The 18,205-nt window shown below is 42.5% G+C and overlaps 1 protein-coding gene across 2 annotated transcripts in view; it reads right to left on the reverse strand.

Annotated features, from left to right (window-relative positions):
• p4htmb (prolyl 4-hydroxylase, transmembrane b) overlaps nt 1-15,544 on the reverse strand; it is a 71,435-nt gene extending 55,891 nt beyond the window's left edge. For both annotated transcript variants that reach the window (XM_059943979.1, XM_059943980.1), the window contains exons 1-2: nt 14,744-15,544; nt 11,247-11,328 (exon numbers count right to left, since the gene is read on the reverse strand). In XM_059943979.1, the coding sequence (XP_059799962.1) occupies nt 11,247-11,328; nt 14,744-15,004 (343 nt within the window). In that variant the 5' untranslated portion in view covers nt 15,005-15,544. The remainder of the gene's footprint in view (nt 1-11,246; nt 11,329-14,743) is intronic.
• Between the last annotated feature and the right edge of the window lie 2,661 nt (nt 15,545-18,205).

Here is an 18,205-nt window from a genome sequence, read left to right on the forward strand (position 1 = left end):
GGAAAAAGCCTCTGACTATCCACACGATTAATGCCTCTCATCATCTTGTACACCTCTATCAGGTCATCTCTCATCCTCCATCGCTCCAAGGAGAAAAGGCTGACTTCACCTAACCTATCCTCATAAGGCATGCTCCCCAATCCAGGCAACATCCTTGTAAATCTCCTCTACACCCTTTCTACAGTTTCCACATCCTTCCTGTAGTGGGGCGACCAGAATTTAGCACAGTACTCCAAGTGGGGTCTGACCAGAGTCCTATATAGTTTCAACATTACTTCTCGGCTCTTAAACTCAATCCCACGATTGATGAAGTCCAATGCATCGTATGCCTTCTTAACCACAGAGTCAACCTGCGCAGCAGCTTTGAGTGTCCTATGGACTCAAACCCCAAGATCCCTCTGATCTTCCACACTGCCAAGAGTCTTACCATTAATGCTATATTCTGCCATCATATTTGACCTACCAAAATGAACCACTTCACACATATCTGGGTTGAACTCCACCTGCCACTTCTTAGCCCAGTTTTGCATCCTATCAATGTCCCGTTGTAACCTCTGACAGCCCTCCACACTATCCACAACACTGCCAACCTTTGTGTCATCAGCAAATTTACTAACCCATTCCTCCACTTCCTCATCCAGGTCATTTACAAAAATCACAAAGAGTAGGGGGTCCCAGAACAGATCCCCGAGGCACACCACTGGTCACCTACTTCCATTCAGAATATGACCCGTCTACAACCACTCTTTGCCTTCAGTGGGCAAGCCAGTTCAGGATCCACAAAGCGATATCCCCTTAGATCCCATGCCTCCTTACTTTCTCAATAAGCCTTGCATGGGGTACCTTATCAAAAGCCTTGCTAAAATCCATATACACTACATCTACCTTCATCAATGTGTTTAGTGACATCCTCAAAAAATTCAATCAGGCTCATAAGGCACAACCTGCCTTTGACAAAGCCATGCTGGCTATTCCTAATCATATTATGCCTCTCCAAACAAATCCTGCCTCTCAGGATCTTCTCCATCGGCTTACTAACCACTGAAGTAAGACTCACTGGCCTATAATTTCCGGGGCTATCACTACTCCCTTTCTTGAATAAGGGAACATCAACAACCCTCCAATCCTCTGGAACCTCTCCCATCCTCATTTATGATGCAAAGATCATTGCTAGAGGCTCAGCAATCCTCGCTTCCCCCAGTAGCCTGGGGTACATCCCATCCAGTCCCGGTGACTTATCCAACTTGATGCTTTCCAAAAGCTCCAGCACATCCTTTTCCTTAATATCTACATTTTCAAGCTTTTCAGTCCACTGCATGTCATCCCTACAATCGCCAAGATCCTTTTCCATAATGCATATTAAAGCAAAGTATTTATTAAGTACCTCCACTATTTTCTCTGGTTCCACACACACTTTTCCACTGTCACACTGTCCAATTCTCTCACATCTTATCCTCTTGGTCTTCACATACTTATAGAATGCCTTGGGGTTTTCCTTAATCCTGTCTGTCAAGACCTTCTCATGGCCCCTTCTGGCTCTCCTAATTTCATTCTTAAACTCTTTCCTGCTAGCCTTATAATCTTCAAGATTCCCATCATGACCTAGTTTTTTTTAAACATTTCGTAAGCTCTTCTTGTCTTCATGACTAGTCTTTGTATATCATGGATCTTGTACCCTATCATCCTTTCCATGTCTCATTGGAATATACCTACTCAGAACCTCACGCCTTGAACATTCCTTGTGGCAAATAAACCTTGAACATTTGCCACATTTCTTCCGTACTTTTCCCTGAGAACATCTGTTTCCAATTTATACTTCCAAGTTCCTGCCTGATAGACTCATATTTCCCCTTCCAATTGACTCCTTCCTATTCCTAACTTCCACCCACAGAGACTCTGTAGACAACCCCTCTATGACTTCCTCCTTTTCTGCACCCATGACACTATCTATGATCAACAGTGCCACGCCCCCACCTCTTTTGTCTCCCTCCCTATCCTCTCTGAAACTTCAAAAGCCTGGCACTTGGAGTAGCCATTCCTGCCGCTGCACCATCCAAGTCTCTGTTATGGCCACAACATCATAGCTCCAAGTGCTGATCCACGCTCTAAGCTCATCCGCTTTATTCATGATACTCCTCACATTAAAATAGACACATCTCAAACCATCAGACTGAGCGTGTCCCTTCTCTATCACCTGCCTATTCTCCCTTTCACACTGTCTCCAAGCTTTCTCTATTTGTGAGCCAACTTCCTTTTCCTCCGTCACTTCAGTTCATCGTATACCTTTTCCCCCCATGGTCCTTCATGCCCTGACTAATCAAGAATCTATCAACTTTTGCCTTAAATAGGCCCAATGACTTGGCCTTCCCAGCTGTGTGGCAATGATTCACCACTCTCTGGTTAAAGAATTTCTTCCTCATCTACATTCTAAAAGAACGTCCCTCTATTTAGAGGCTGTGCTCGCTGGTCTTAGACTTCCACACCATAGGAAACATCCTGTCCATATTTGAGGCCTTTCAACATTTGATAGGTTTCAATGAGGTCACACCTCATTCTTCTGAATCCCAGTGAATACAGAATATGAAATACTATATCATTTGTGTGTATTATGCAATATAACATCAGGAAATAAGTAATTGTATATTTTAACTGTCACAGCGTTGAAAGAAGAGAATTGATGATAAGAAGTAATGCAGCAAATAATTCATCTTCATCTTTCTTTCCTTTTGCCCTGCTTAAGGTTTATATACCCTTGCTACAGCCTCTGTGTAGCAGTGAGGAACAGCTGTGCTCCCATTATGGCTTGTTATGGCTACCCATGGCCAGAAATTTTGAACTGCGATAGGTTCCCTGTTGACGATGGCATGTGTATATCCTCAATCAGCAACAAGACAGCATCTCACAGAAGTAGTAAGTAATCTGATTGAAGAATGGATTTCAATTAATAGTGTAATGCAGAGTAAAAGCGCATGCATACATTATATTCAAATCAGGCTTTGCTGCTTTTACAGTTATAAATCAAATCAGTGTCAAGAAATGTGTTATAGTTAAGGACAGTGTGGTGGGGTGGAGATGCATCTCTACCAAAGGAGGTGCAAGGCACTTCATCCTTCTGTTAGCCTCCAGGAGACCCTTGGGAAAGGTGTAGCACCTGCTTAGCCCACCCCCCCCCCCCAGATCAGTGTCATATGAAGTCATGGAAGCAGGTGGTGGATGGTCATATGAGCAGCTGGTGCAGATCACAAGTCCTGCTTGCGCAACCACGGACACCAGACAACCTCTGGAGAGTATTGACAATGACTGAGAGTTAGGGGGCAGAAGTTTAAGGGAAACACAAGGGGGTATTTCTTTACTCAGAGAATGAGCTTCCTGTAGAAGTAGTAGAGGCCAGTTCAGTTGTGTCATTTAGGTAAAATTGGATAGGTATATGGACAGGAAAGGAGTGGAGGGTTATGGGCTGAGTGCGGGTAGGTGGGACTAGGTGAGATTAAGAGTTCGACACGGACTAGGAGGGCCGAGATGGCCTGTTTCCGTGCTGTGATTGTTATATATGACTGGGGTCACCCATCCTATAAAGCCACTGCCCAGAAGAAGCCAATGGCAAACCACTTCCGTAAAAACATTTGCCAAGGACAATCAAAGTCATGGAAAGACTATGATTGCCTATGCCATATGACGCAGCACATAATGAACAGACAAAGATAAAGACATTTAAGGTGTTATAAGAATTATACAGTGTGATCATCTGGAAGGACAGGATAACATTGTAATCACGTGTTCATCCTGTTTGCCAGTTTGGTGAGTGCAACAGTAAAAAGGAAAACAAGCCTTGTCTTACTCTCGGCACAAAGATTTAAGGGCAAAATCAACAAAGATCTTAAAGCAAAAAGCAACAACAACTTCTGAAAAGCTAGATAGGGGACAATCTAATTCTTTGCAGAACTTGGTATCTGTGTTTCTTGAACCTGATTATAAATCTACATTTCTACCCACTATAAAGCAATGCCACAAGCCAGCTGTCGAGATTGTGAATTGGAAGAACGTACTTCATTCAAAGAAATACTAAATACATTTTGTTCACACGATTTTGGTAAGTACAGTGCATGGAAATAATGAAAATTACTTCTTATACTGAAATATTTTATTAGAAATATTTTTGCAGCATTAAGAGCCAAGAATGCTGTTTGGAGAAGTTAAGGACATAAAAAATGGGAGCAGGAGTAACTAAGTGGGTGGCATGGTAGCCTAGTGGTTAGCACAACACCTCACATTACAGGCGACCAGGGTTCAGATCCAGCTACTGCCTGTAAGGATCTGTACGTTCTCCCGATGACCACGTGGGTTTCCTCCCACCGTCTAAAGTCATACCAGTTCGTAGTTTGATTGTACATTGTCCTGTGTTTATGCTAGAATTAAGTAGAGGGATTGCTGGGAGGCACAGCTTGAAGGGCCGGAAGGTCCTATTCTGCACTGTAGCACACTATATAAATTAAAATTAAACCAGGTGAAACTAGAACTAGGGGTCATAAGTTAAGGGTGAAAGGTGAAATATTTAAAGAGTACTTCTTCACTTAGAGGTTGGTGTGTGTGGAAGGAGCTACCAGAGGAACTGGTGGATGTGGGTTAAATTTCACCACTTAAGAAAAGTTTGGATGAGTATGGTATATGGATGAGATGGGTATGATTGAAGGGCTATTGTCCAGGTGCCAGTCAATAGGACTAGGCAGAATAACAGTTCAGCGTGGACTAGGTGTGCAAAAGACCTGTGTTGTAGTGCTCTATGAATATGAGTAGACTATATGACTAGTCAAACAGACTCCATCTTTCAATAAGATGAAGTCTGATCTTAAACTTATCCACCTGGCTTGCCTGTTACGTGGCTCTCTGACAGTACAAATTCTGTCTCTCCCAGCCATGACTCAACCTCCTTAGCCCTCTGAGTTAGACAGTTGCAAAGATCAACAACCATCTGAGTAGAAATCCTTTTAATCTCTATATTGAACAGACAGGCCCTGATTCTGAACCTCTCTTAGTTCTCTATTCCTCAAAAAAAGGGAAACATCATCTCAGCATCTGCCCTGTTGAGTCTTTTCTGAATCTCCTATGTTTCAATAAGTTCATCACTATTCTTCTAACACTGAGTTCAGGTTTTGACTGAAGTGGCTAAACCAGCAATGAAATTGAGGCAACATAGGTGGAAAAGTAGAAAGGATATCTCGATACTGAGAGTTTTCACCAGGCTACCAAAATTTTCAATTGAGGAAATTGTGTTTCCACAGCGTATTTATTTTAATTTGAGATACAACATGAAATAGGTGCAAGAGTTAATGACAATAAATAAATATGTCATCAGTTGTTCAATAAGAGAGACAGATACTCAATTGATTTGCCTGGACATTTCTTGCACATTTGGTGTGGACAGAGTGTATCTGTTTCCCTGGGTTGAAGTGTCTAATACCAGATGACGTGTGCTGAAAGTGAGAGGGGGCAAGTTCAGAGGGGTTATCAGGGGCAAGTTCTTTTTTTAAACTCAGAGTTCTAGATGCCTGGGATGCACTGCTTGGAGTGGTTGTAGAGGCTTTTAAGAGACATCTGGATAGGGACACGGACGTAAAAAAGATAGAGTGACATGCACATTGTGTATTTAGGAGGGATTAGTGTTTAGGTGTTTTTGATTTGCTTTTTAGCTGGCTCAGCATAACATTATGGGCTGGATGGCCTGTTCTTGTTTTGTACTATGTTCTATTTAAAGCACAGGGCAGCATCTGGATTATCGTACTGCAGCAGTTCAAATTAAACTCCTTACTTATTTGTAGAGTTTTCCCCGATTTCAAATATTAAAGAAATTGATCACTGCCGCCACTACTATCCCTCACAAGACATTCCACATTCCATAGGAGAGAAATTTGTCCTTGGTCACTAGTAGTATGCAAGGATACAACACTGGCCATACCAACTTCCTCACGTCCACTTCCACTAAAATCAAAACTAAATGCTGCAAAGAAATCAGCTAATGGTCAATGCTCTCACACACACATTTGGTGTTAGTAACCACTGATTGAATTATCTGCTGAATCGGCACAATAAGAATCTTTCTGCTTCTTCTCGCAGTAACCCGGCCAATGTTTATCCACCAACAACAACAAAGAGATTTTGATCTGTCTCATATTACAGTTTCCATGCCTAAAATGGGCATCCCATTTCTTGCATTATAGAAATGATCACATTTCTTTGCCTGTGAAATGTGGAACAAAAAAAAAATCCTTTCTTATTATATCTGAACAGTATCCAAGTTTTGTGCTTTGTTAATTGTAAATTCACTGCAAACCGCTTTTACCATCATTAGTTACACATTATACAGCCATTGAGCTTGATCTACACTCAGTGGCCACTTTAAGTACCTCCTATACCTAATAAAGTGGTCATTGAGGGCATGTTCATGGTCTTCTGCTGCTGTAGCCCATCCATATCAAGGTTCGACATGTTGTGTGTTCAGAGGTGCTCTCCTGCCACCACTGTTGTAACGTGTGGTTATTTGAGTCATTGTTGCCTTCTAGTCAGCTTGAACCAATCTGGCCATTCTCCTCTGAACACTCTCATTAACAAGGTGTTTTTTCCCCCTCAGAACTGCCACTCAAAGGATTTTTTTTTGTACCTTTCCCTGTATACTCAGACTGTTGTGCCTGAAAATACCAGGAAATCAGTAGTTTCTGAGATACTCAAACCATCCCATCTGGCACCAACAACCGTCAAAGTCACGTAGATCACATTTCTTCGCCAATATGATGTTTGGTCTGAACAACTGAAGCGCTTGACCATGTCGGTATACTTTTATACATTGAGTTGTTTTTATAATTGGCTGATTAGATTGCATTAGCGCGCAAGTGTACCTAATAAAATAGCCAGAGTACTGTATACAGTACATTACACAGCAATTGTGCTTATTTTATATTGTAGAAACTTTTTAACTTGGGATTGGATTTTGTTTGTGACTAATCACACAGGAAAGTTATTCAAAGTATTTTTCTCCCACAGCTGTGAAAATTAGAATCTCAAAGAGAAACACAAGTTTCGCCCGGATCTCAAATTTTGAGCTGGACAGCAAATTTGAGGTTCTCAAGCATGGGCCCCTCCTCAAAACGGAGATTCATCCCAAGATTCAGCACTGGCTTGACTTGGATGCCACTTGTGTTCAGAACATGACACAAGGCAGGCATGCAGGGACCTTTATGATTGTGGGCAGAATCCAGAATGGAAAAATAGTAGTGAACAAAGTTTACTTATGGCAAAAGCGTGACAAAAGTCTTATGCTTGCTGTCAGAAAATGGAAGCATTACAGATGCCGTTCACGATATTAAAACTGAGTTATATATTTGTAAATATTTTTATTTTTAGATGAATGTAAAGATCTTATAAAATAAAATACTTTATCTTTTTTTAGTGCCAATGTCTACTCTTTATAGAGAACTCAAATCAGAAGTCGGATATTAGTAAGTGAATCAAACTTTGATCCACACGAACAATGGCAAATTTTTTTTCTTTCTTTTTTTTAAAAACACACACAGGTATTACAAAGTCAACCCAAATATAATACTTCCTCCACTATACAATCCCTATCGAAAACTTGCATTTTTGCAGTAACAAGATTAAGGAAACCATTGGTCAAAAAGAGATAAGCTAAGAAAATATTTTACTAAATTGTTTATGTTAAACTACAGTTATAATTTTGTCTTAATAAATATTATGCAAATACATTGATGCCATCCAAATAATCCTACAGTTTATTATGTTATGATTTATTTATTGTAATGTCTTTCAATGCACAGTTGTCTGAACTGTTTTTTCCCCTGGAATGCCAATACTAATACAGAGCTTCCACACCTCACACAGATTCCCCAATTACTTTCATAAGACTATAAGTGAAGGAGCCATTGAATCTGCTGTGCCATTGCATCATGACTGATTTATTATCCCCCTCAACCTCATTCTCCTATCAACTTCCGTTTTAAATATACTCAATTACGTGGCCTCTACAGCTGTCTGGCAATGAATTCCACAGATTCACCATCCTCTGGCTCAAGAAATTTCTCATAATTTCTGTTCCAAAAGCATATCCCTCTATTCTAAGGCTGTGCCCTCTGCTTCTAGATTCCTTCACTATAGAAAACATCCTTTTCACGTTCACTCTATCTAAGCCTTTCAATATTAAATAAATTTCAATGAAATCCTCCCTCATTCTTCTAAACCCTAGTGAGTACAGAACCAGAGCCATCAAATGCTCCTATGTTAATTCTTTCATTCCTGGAATCATTCTCGCGAACCTCCTCTGGACCCTCTCCAATGACAGCCCGCCTTTTGTTCTTTAACTGCTTCTTTAAACCACTGAAAACTTAAAAAATACCTGTCATATTTCTTCTGACGTTTTCATAGAAACATAGAAAACCTACAGCACAATACAAGCCTATTGGCCCACAAAGCTGTGCTGAACATGTGAGAAATTACCTAGGGTTACCCATAGCCCTCTATTTTTCTGAGCTCCAAATACCTGTCCAGGAGTCTCTTAAAAGACCCTATCATATCCGTCTCCACCACTGTCACTGGCAGCCCATTCCACACACTCACCACTCTCTGCGTAAAAAAACCCTGTCATCTCCTCTGTACCTACTTCCAAGCACCTTAAAACTGTGCCCTCTAATATTTCAAACCATTCTCTATAACCGTAAGCCCTGATTAAAAGAAAAAAAAAATTAGTTTATTTTGTTACATGTACTTGAAAACATACAGTGAAATGCATTGTTTTGTTTCATCAGTACTGGGGGCAGGATTGTGCTGGGGGGCAGCCTACAAATGACACCATGCTTCCAGTACCAACGTAGCATGCCCACACCTCACTAACCTTAACCCATAGGTCTTTGGAATGTGGGAGGAAACTGGAGACCCAGAGGAAACTTACTGACAATGGCGTGAACCAAATCCTGGTTGGTGATTGTTGGCTCTGTAAAGCACTACCCCAAATGCAAGGCAGGGCAGCACATCATGGAGAGCAAGCTTTTGCCCACGCAGCAGGCTCCCACTCTCCAAAGGAATGGCTGAGACCAATACACCAGTGGCATCCAGTGACAGAGGGAGTTACCAGTCAGCGTTGAACTCAACATAGGTCTGCCTTAGGGATTCCAGCTCCGGATTTTCCCCATGAGTGGGTATAGCCACAAGACAGTGGAGATTTGATATCAGAGATGTAGATGAGCTGCCAGTCACAGCTGATAAAGCCCATCTGCCCAACTGATTTTAAAGCATCAGTAACCCCCTTTGCTCCCTCTCTTGTCAGTAGAAATGGTAGAAGCTAGGCCAGGAGCTGGACTTGGTTGTCAGAGGCTATCTGAAACGCATGCCATCAGAAGTATTTATACGTAGCGGAAGCTTGTCCCCCTTACCACACATGGTTACACTAACCACTTTGTTAGCACGCCAACCTACTTTTTTTACTCTACAGCAGAGTTCAACCTTCATGTCATGGACCAATACCATTAAGCAAGGGGTCCGTGCTCTAGACCCCTATTCTAAAGAATCTACACTACCCCTTTCCTTGGCACCAACAGCAAGATGGCCAAAACTGGCAAATATGGTTAGCAACTTCCTGGTATTAGTACAGACTACATGATGTTCTCACTATTGCAGCAATTTCAGAATTAGGTTTGCAAAAGAAATTTGATTATTCCACAACAAACTTAGTGCTTGTGATAAAAGAAGTAAAATATACAACACAGAAACAGCTGTGTTTCCTTCTGACAGGACTGGATATTGGATTAAAAAGTACAACTGCACCGACAGTAATACTACTTTCATGTTTGATTCACACATACAGTACTGTGCAAAGGTCTTAAGCATATCTCTATAGCTAGGGTGTCTAAGACTTTTGCACAGTACTGTAAATGGGTTAATTTCTGGATTGTGCTGACTCTTGGAAATTCAGTACCTCTTTTGGTTTTTACCACAGGAGAGAAAGTGAAGTAAGATCTAAAAGTAAAAGCACTATGCAATAATATCATAGAAAAGTACAGCACAGAAACAGGCCCTTTGGCCCATCTAGTCAGTGCCGAACCATTTAAACTGCCTATTCCCATTGTTCTGCACTGGTACCATAACCCATACCCCTACCTTCCATTACCTATCAAAACTTCTCTTAAATGTTGAAATCAAGCTTGCAAGCTCCACTTGTGCTAGCAGCTCATTCCACACTCTCATGGACATTTGACTGAAGAAGTTTCCCCACAAGTACCTTTCCACCTTTCACCCTTAATCCATGACTTTTAGTTATAGTTCCACCCAAACTCATTGGAAAAAGCCTGTTTGTATTTACCCTATCTATACCCCTCATAATTTTGTGGAGGTTGGCATCCATTTGTTTCAAAGGACAATGGGTGATGATCATCATCACAAGCCTGGGTGAAAGGTATGGAGATCCTGAGATGCGCAGTCGTCAAGATCCCCCTCTCAGTCTCACCAGTGTAGTCCAAAGGAAAGCTTATGTTTGGCAAGAGCTTGGCTGCAGGAGCTGCTGGAAGGATGACAGTGACATCCAGCCGCCTTGGGAACTTCACTGTTGTCTAGATTTACTCTTGTAACCTTCGCCTCTCCTAAGGCTGCCCACAAGGCAGTGGGTCTATATATCCATAGCTGGGAAAATTAGCTGAGATAACGTGACAAAAATATGGAAATTTAGGAGGGAACATACAGTTGCTAATCAAATTTTGTGTACCTCTTAATTTTGTATATCTCTATCAAATCTCTCAATTTTCTATTTTCCAAGGAATAAAGTCCAGACCTATTCAATCTTTCTTTATAACACGGGTCCTCCAGACTCAGCAACATCCTCATTAATTTTCTTTGTAAAATTGATATCTATATTTGTTAGTGATAAATGCTTTAAGTTTAAGCTTTTTAAAGTCAATATATATTTCCCTACTTTCCCAGTCATTGCATATGTCTCCCCCATATTTAACTTATATGCTAAAACCAATACAAGGGTAGAGAATATGTACTAGAACATAGAAAAGGTGCTTGTTGGTGATATCAGTACTTTACTACTTTTGAGTTTGCACAAGTGGACATTGAAATGCTGGGTTTGAGGCATATTAGCTCTGTGCTAAAATTCTTGACACTTCTTTGAAGATTTAGAATGCAATGCAATGAGGATTCAAATTCAAATTATCTGAATTAAATGAGAGCATTCTGTAAATCCTTACCAAACAGAAGTGGCTTTAGGCTCAGCGTTTTCAAGTAGTGTACCTTGTTAGGAACAAGATCCACTTTTTGCATATGCCCAACCTGAAAAAACAAAGGAAATGATGAGACAACAGGACAAAAATATGTAAATTTAGCAGGGGACATACAGTTGCTGAATTGAATGGAAGAGAAAATATTAACATCTGTAGTATGAACAGGTGCACAAGCAGCTTTTGATTTTTGATGTAATACCATGAATATTTAAATTTAAACATTAGCTAACGAATATTCAAATTCGGAGCAGAAATAGGACACGTGGCTTCTACTTACTCCCAGTAATCTTTCATTCCCTCACTTATCAAGAAACAACTTGACTGCCTTAAAAATATTTAAGAACTTTTTTCCTCTTTTCTTTGAAGGGTGGTCTCTTTTTTTCAAAAAAAACAGCAACCCCTAGTTCTAGGTTATCCCACAAAACAAAAATCTTTAAACATCCTCTACACTTCAAGTCAATTTGCCATTCCTGTTTAAACTGCAGTGGATACAAGCGTAGCCTGTCCAACTTGTCCTTATAATTCATCCTGCATATTCCACGCATGAATCAAGCAAATCTTCTCTGAACGGCTTCCATTCGAATAATGTTGTTTCTTTAATACGGAGAGCAATACTAGATACAATACTTGAGGATTATTGTAGATTTATACCCTATAGAACTGAAACATAGAAAAACTGCTGGCAGTAATATTAGGGTATGATTATATTAAGTCTGCAAAAACTGATGCACTTTTACATTCAATTCCCATTGCAACAAAGTATAACATTCTGTTAGTGTTCCTAATTAACAGTTTTACATGTACACTAACCTGTGGTGAATTATAAACACAAATCCTTTTGCAGTCTCACAGCATTTAACCTTAGCTCATTTCAAATTTTTCATTGTAAATTTTTTTGGGTTACATAATCACACAATTAGTCACTGTTCTGAACCTCCTTCTCATTGCTACCAACTCATCCTCCTCAGATTGTAGTCTGGTCTTTGAAATGTCTCAAATATGGACCATCTCAGTCTTTCTTTCCTCTTACAAGCTTATCATCATTATATGTTGTGTCTTATGATTTGGGCAAACATGATCTATGACCATGATTGTTCTTGGCAATTTTCAAAAATTTTATTTGTGTTTTACAGAAGTGGTTTACCATCGCCTTCTTCTGGGCAGTGAACCATTAGCAATACTTTTCAGAGACTGTCTGTCTGGCATCACTAGCCACATAACCAGAACTTGCCATATGCACCAGGTGCTCATACAGCAATCCACCACCTGCTCTCGTGGCTTCACGTGATTTCAATCAGGGAGCTAAGCAGGTGCTACATCTTGCCCAAGGGAGACCTGCATTTTAGCAGAGGGAAGGAGTGCCTTACACCTCCTTTGGTAGAGATGCATCTCCACCCCCTCCCTACCCAAGCTTCAAGACTTCTTAAACCCTCTTACAAGCCACAGGATTTTAAATCCAAATTTAAGATTACCATCACAGTTCATTTTAGCTCTTCACAATTCCTAACCTTTACAGTTTCAGTCTTCTCCTGAATCCAAGATCCTTCTGCGAGGTCTTTTGTCTGTCGGATTATCTGGAAAGAATGTGCAACCTGCACCCAGGATCAGGATGGAACCCAAGTCCCAAGACCCAGCAGCACTAACTGCTGAAAGGCTTTCACCAAATTTATACAATGCAGATTACATCACAAATAAGCAAGCCATCATTAACCTTTTGATTCCATAGTTTATCATTGAATCACAGAGTCTAGGAGGTCATTCTGCCAATTGTATCCAATTCAAATCTTTGAAAGAACCCTTTAATTAGTGCTACCCTCCATCTTTCCTCAGAGCGACACACCATTTCCTTCTCAATTTACCATTGAGTGATCCTCCATCAATCTTTCTAACAATGCTTTCAGAGCACAATTGTTAAAAAAAAATTGTTGCACTAAGTTCTTCTCCTAAGATTATTTGTTCTTAGAGCACTGTTTTCACCATGATTTAAAACATAGAGAAAAGGGCTCTTTAGGCTATTACATTGTGCTGAACTCATTAAACAACTAATCCCTTCTGCTTATAGAGTGTCTGGCAACACACAGGGAGGGATGAAGTGTAGAGTTGAAAAGTTGATTGGTGAGAGAGATACAAAGGCCATGGAAGAAATAAAAGGAGGGAAGAGCACCAGAGGGACGCAATGGGCGGACAAGGAGATTAGGTGAGAGGCGGAAAAGGGGATGGGAAATGGTGAAGGGGGGGTTCATTAAAGTTTGAGAAATTGACGTTCATGTCATCAAGTTGGAGGCTATCCTAATAGAATACAAGGTGTTGTTCCTCCAACCTAAGTGTGTCCTCATCGCAACAGTGGAGGAGGCCATGGATAGGCATATCAGAATGGGAATGGGAAGTTTTCCTGAGCACCGACGCTCCGTATGCCAGAAAAAGCAGGATCTCCCAGTGGCCATCCATCTCCACTGTCGTGATGAGGCCACACTTAAGTTGGATCAACAACACCTTGTATTCCATTTGGGTAGCCTCTAACCTGATGGCATGCACATCAATTTCTCAAACTTCTGGTACTTCCCCCACAGCTGCCCCCTCCCTTCACCATTTCCCTCCCCTTTTCCCTTTCACACCTCATCTCATTGTGTGCCCATCACCTCCCTCTAGTGCTCCTCCTCCCTTTTCTTTCTTCCATGGCCTTCTGCCTCTTTCACCAATCAACTTCCCCGCTCTTTACTTCATCCTTCCCCCTCACGGTTTCACCCATCACCTGGTGTTTCTCTCCCCCCTCCCACCTTTTAAATCTACTCCAGCTTTTTTCTCCAATCCTGCAGAAGGGTTTCAGCCTGAAACATCAACTATACTCTTTTACTAGCCTGGCCTGCTGAGTTCCTCCAGGATTTACAATGGTGAAGAGGGTAAATACTTTGCTGGTCTTTATTGTTTGGGGCATCATGTTACAATTGCTTATACTCCCCTCTCACCAGTCTGCCCCACAGACCTCAGTATTCTAGTACTTTTCCCTCTCACATTTCATTGATATCCCCAGCCCGATCTTCATCCCTCAATAATCCACCCAAGCTAATTATCCCATTTTGACACAGAGCAAGTTTATCAGGCACAACCCCACACAGAGCTAACCCAAGACTTCCAACAATACGCTAATATATTTTCCCAGACCCCGGCCAGACTGGTCCCATCACCTTCCTTGCTGCCCATCATTCTGGTTCTGATACCATTCAATGCATCAAGCCCCTCCAAACCCCCCTCCCCCACAAAATCAACCTCTGAACCTCCCATTGGTCATGATATTGTACTTCCCAAGTTTAAAATCACCGCCTTGGCCCCGCCCCTAAACAAAAGGCCCCGCCCATTTATTGTAACTCCTCCCCCGCTGTCCGTCACTGGATTGGGTCCACCCACCTCCCCTCTGGCGCCCTGCTCTACTGACTCCGCCCACTGATCTAGGCCCCGCCCCTCACCTTGATGCCTTCCAAGCGGTGCAGGCGACCGAACCCCGAGTCCTGCTGCAGGTTGGACGCGCGCTCCGGCTCCGACACCTCTTGCCGCGGGCTCACGTCCTGCCCGGGCGTCGGGGACGCGCCGCTCTCCGGCGAGTGCGCGTTCTCACTGGTGTAGTACACGTACAGCAGCAAGGCCAACACATTCAGGATATAAACGTGCACAAACACCATGACAACCACGAAGTAGGAACGCGAGCACACGCTGTCCTTCTGAGACATGGCGCCGTCGCAGTATTTAAATAGCCCCGCCTTCACTCGGCAACCGTCCGCTCCGCCCCTCCCCCCTCCGTCCAGCCGCCCGCCCGGTCCCTACTTTCAAAACCGGCTCGCGACAGTCGGGGGGGTGCGTCTCGACGTCATCGCGTCCGTCTGCACACGTGCTGTTAGAGCCGTCAATCATGGGATAGCTTAGGGGGCGGGACCTGGGCGAAAAGGCGGGGCTAACGAACGTGTGGGAGGGGCTTGTGGGTTGGGCCTCTCTGCCGCAGCAACACAACCAGCTGGAGTCTCTGGGCATGAGAGGCTGCAGATATTGTACTGCAATCTGGAGAAAATTACACAAATGGCTGGGGGAACTCGAGCAGGTCCGGCAGCATCTGTGGAGGAGAATGGACAGTTTCTGAGGTTTTGGATCAAGACCACTCACCGTTGAACATCGATGACTCCTCGGTAGAGATCGTTAAGAGCACCAAATTTCTTGGTGTTCACCTGGCGGAGAATCTCACCTGGTCCCTCAACACCAGCTCCATAGCAAGGAAAGTCCAGCAGTGTCTCTACTTTCTGGGAAGGCTGAGGAAAGTCCATCTCCCACCCCCCACCCCCCCCATCCTCATCACATTCTACAGGGGTTGTATCAAGAGCATCCTGAGTTGGAGTTTTTTGAGGATGTAACAAGGATGTTAGACGAGGGTAAGCCAGTGGATGTTGTGTACCTAGATTTTCAGAAGGCATTCGATAAGGTGCCACATAGGAGATTGGTGAGTAAAATCAGAGCTCATGGCATTGAGGGCAGGGTTTCAACATGGATAGAAAACTGGTTGGCAGATAGAAAGCAAAGGGTAGCAGTGAATGGGTGTTTCTCAGACTGGCTGGAGGTGACTAGTGGGGTACCACAGGGCTCTGTATTGGGACCACAGCTCTTTACGATTTATGTCAATGATTTAGATGAGGGCATTGAAAACTATATCAGCAAGTTTTCTGACGATACTAAACTGGGTGGCAGTGTGACATGCGAAGAGGACGTTAGGAGAATACAGGGAGACTTGGATAGGCTGAGTGAGTGGGCAGATACTTGGCAGATGTCATTCAATGTGAATAAATGTGAAGTTATTCACTTTGGAAGCTGGAACAAGAGGGCAGAGTATTGTCTGAACGGTGTCGAGTTAGGTAAGGGAGAAATGCAAAGAGACCTAGGAGTCCTAGTTCACCAGTCAATGAAGGTGAATGAGCAAGTGCAACAGGCAGTGAAGAGGGCAAATGGAATGTTGGCCTTTGTTACAAGGGGAATTGAATACAAGAGCAAGGATGTTCTTTTGCATTTGTACAGGGCCCTGGTGAGACCACACCTGGAATATTGTGTACAGTTTTGGTCTCCAGGTTTAAGGAAGGACATTCTGGCAATTGAGGAAGTGCAGCGTAGATTCACTAGGTTGATTCCTGGGATGGCAGGGCTGTCTTACGCAGAGAGATTGGAGAGATTGGGCTTGTACACGCTGGAATTGAGGAGATTGAGAGGGGATCTGATTGAAACGTTTAAGATAATTAAAGGATTTGATAGGATTGAGGCAGGAAATATGTTCCAGATGTTGGGAGAGTCCAGTACCAGAGGGCATGGATTGAGAATAAGAGGTCAGTTATTTAAAACAGAGTTGAGGAAGAGCTTCTTCTCCCAGAGAGTTGTGGAGGTGTGGAATGCACTGCCTCGGAAGATGGTGGAGGCCAATTCTCTGGATGCTTTCAAGAAGGAGCTGGATAGATATCTGATGGATAGGGGAATCAAGGGATATGGGGACAAGGCAGGGACTGGGTATTGATAGTGAATGATCAGCCATGATCTCAGAATGGCGGTGCAGACTCGAGGGGCCGAATGGTCTACTTCTGCACCTATTGTCTATTGTCAGCTGTATCACTGTCTGGTTCGGAAATTGCACCACCTCGGATCGCAAGACCCTGCAGCGGATAGTGAGGTCAGCTGAGAAGATCATCAGGGTCTCTCTTCCTGCCATTACAGACATTTATACTACACACTGCATCCGCAAAGTAAACAGCATTATGAAGGACCCCACACACCCCTCATACAAACTCTTCTCCCTCCTGCCGTCTGGGAAAAGGCACCGAAGCATTCGGGCTCTCATGACCAGACTATGTAACAGTTTCTTCCCCGAAGCCATCAGACTCCTCAATACCCAGAGTCTGGACTGACACCACCTTACTGCCCTATTGTCCTGTTTATTATTTATTGTAATGCCTGCACTGTTTTGTGCACTTTATGCAGTCCTGGGTAGGTCTGTAGTCTAGTTATTATTTTTTCTGTGTTTTTTTACGTAGTTCAGTCTAGTTTCTGTACTGTGTCATGTAACACCATGGTCCTGAAAAACGTTCTCATTTTTACTATGTACTGTACCAGCAGTTATGGTCAAAATGACAATAAAAAATGACTTGACTTGAACTCACTGATAAAGTGTCTGGACCCTAAACCATTCATTACCCCTCCTAGATGCTGCCTGACCTGCTGAGTTCTATGAACGCTAAATGGTTCAGGAATCCATGAATTAACTGATTATTTATTTTGCTTTTGCACTTTCTGTTGACTCTGCACTGTACTAATACTGTATAACAACAACCAAGAGGCAAAGTATTCTTAAATTTTAAATAACTCTTAATTCTGGCTCCAGAGGAGAAATAATTCCCCTCTCCCTTTGGACAGACAATACAAAAGCCTGAAAGCACATATCACCAGGCACAAGGACAGCTCCTACCCTGATGTTAATAAGACTCTGAACAGACCACTTGTACAATGAAATAGACTCTCGACCTCACAGTCTACCTCGTTATGATCTTGCACCTCATCATTTACCTGCACCACATTTTTTCGGTACCTTTTACACTTTATTCTGCAATTTATTTTTGCTTTACTGCATTCTACCTCAATGCGCCGTTAACATTTAATCTGTATGAACAGCATGAAAGGTAAGCTTTTCATTGAATGTGTGTCTATAGTAAACCAGTTCCAATTCTTCATATTAATGGCAAAGTCCTATTCCAAAAGTAAGGCCCCAATGTCCAGACACCTCCACCACCAGAAACATCCCCTCACCATCCCCCTCAGAATATTCTCAGGCCATTTCTCATTCCTCTAAACTGATTAAAAGTTCACCCTGCTCAAATTCGATTTATTCTTCAACCCGGTTTGTTCAATAG

The sequence above is a fragment of the Hypanus sabinus genome, chromosome 19 (assembly GCF_030144855.1).
Source record: "Hypanus sabinus isolate sHypSab1 chromosome 19, sHypSab1.hap1, whole genome shotgun sequence".
Classification (NCBI taxonomy): Eukaryota; Metazoa; Chordata; class Chondrichthyes; order Myliobatiformes; family Dasyatidae; genus Hypanus; species Hypanus sabinus.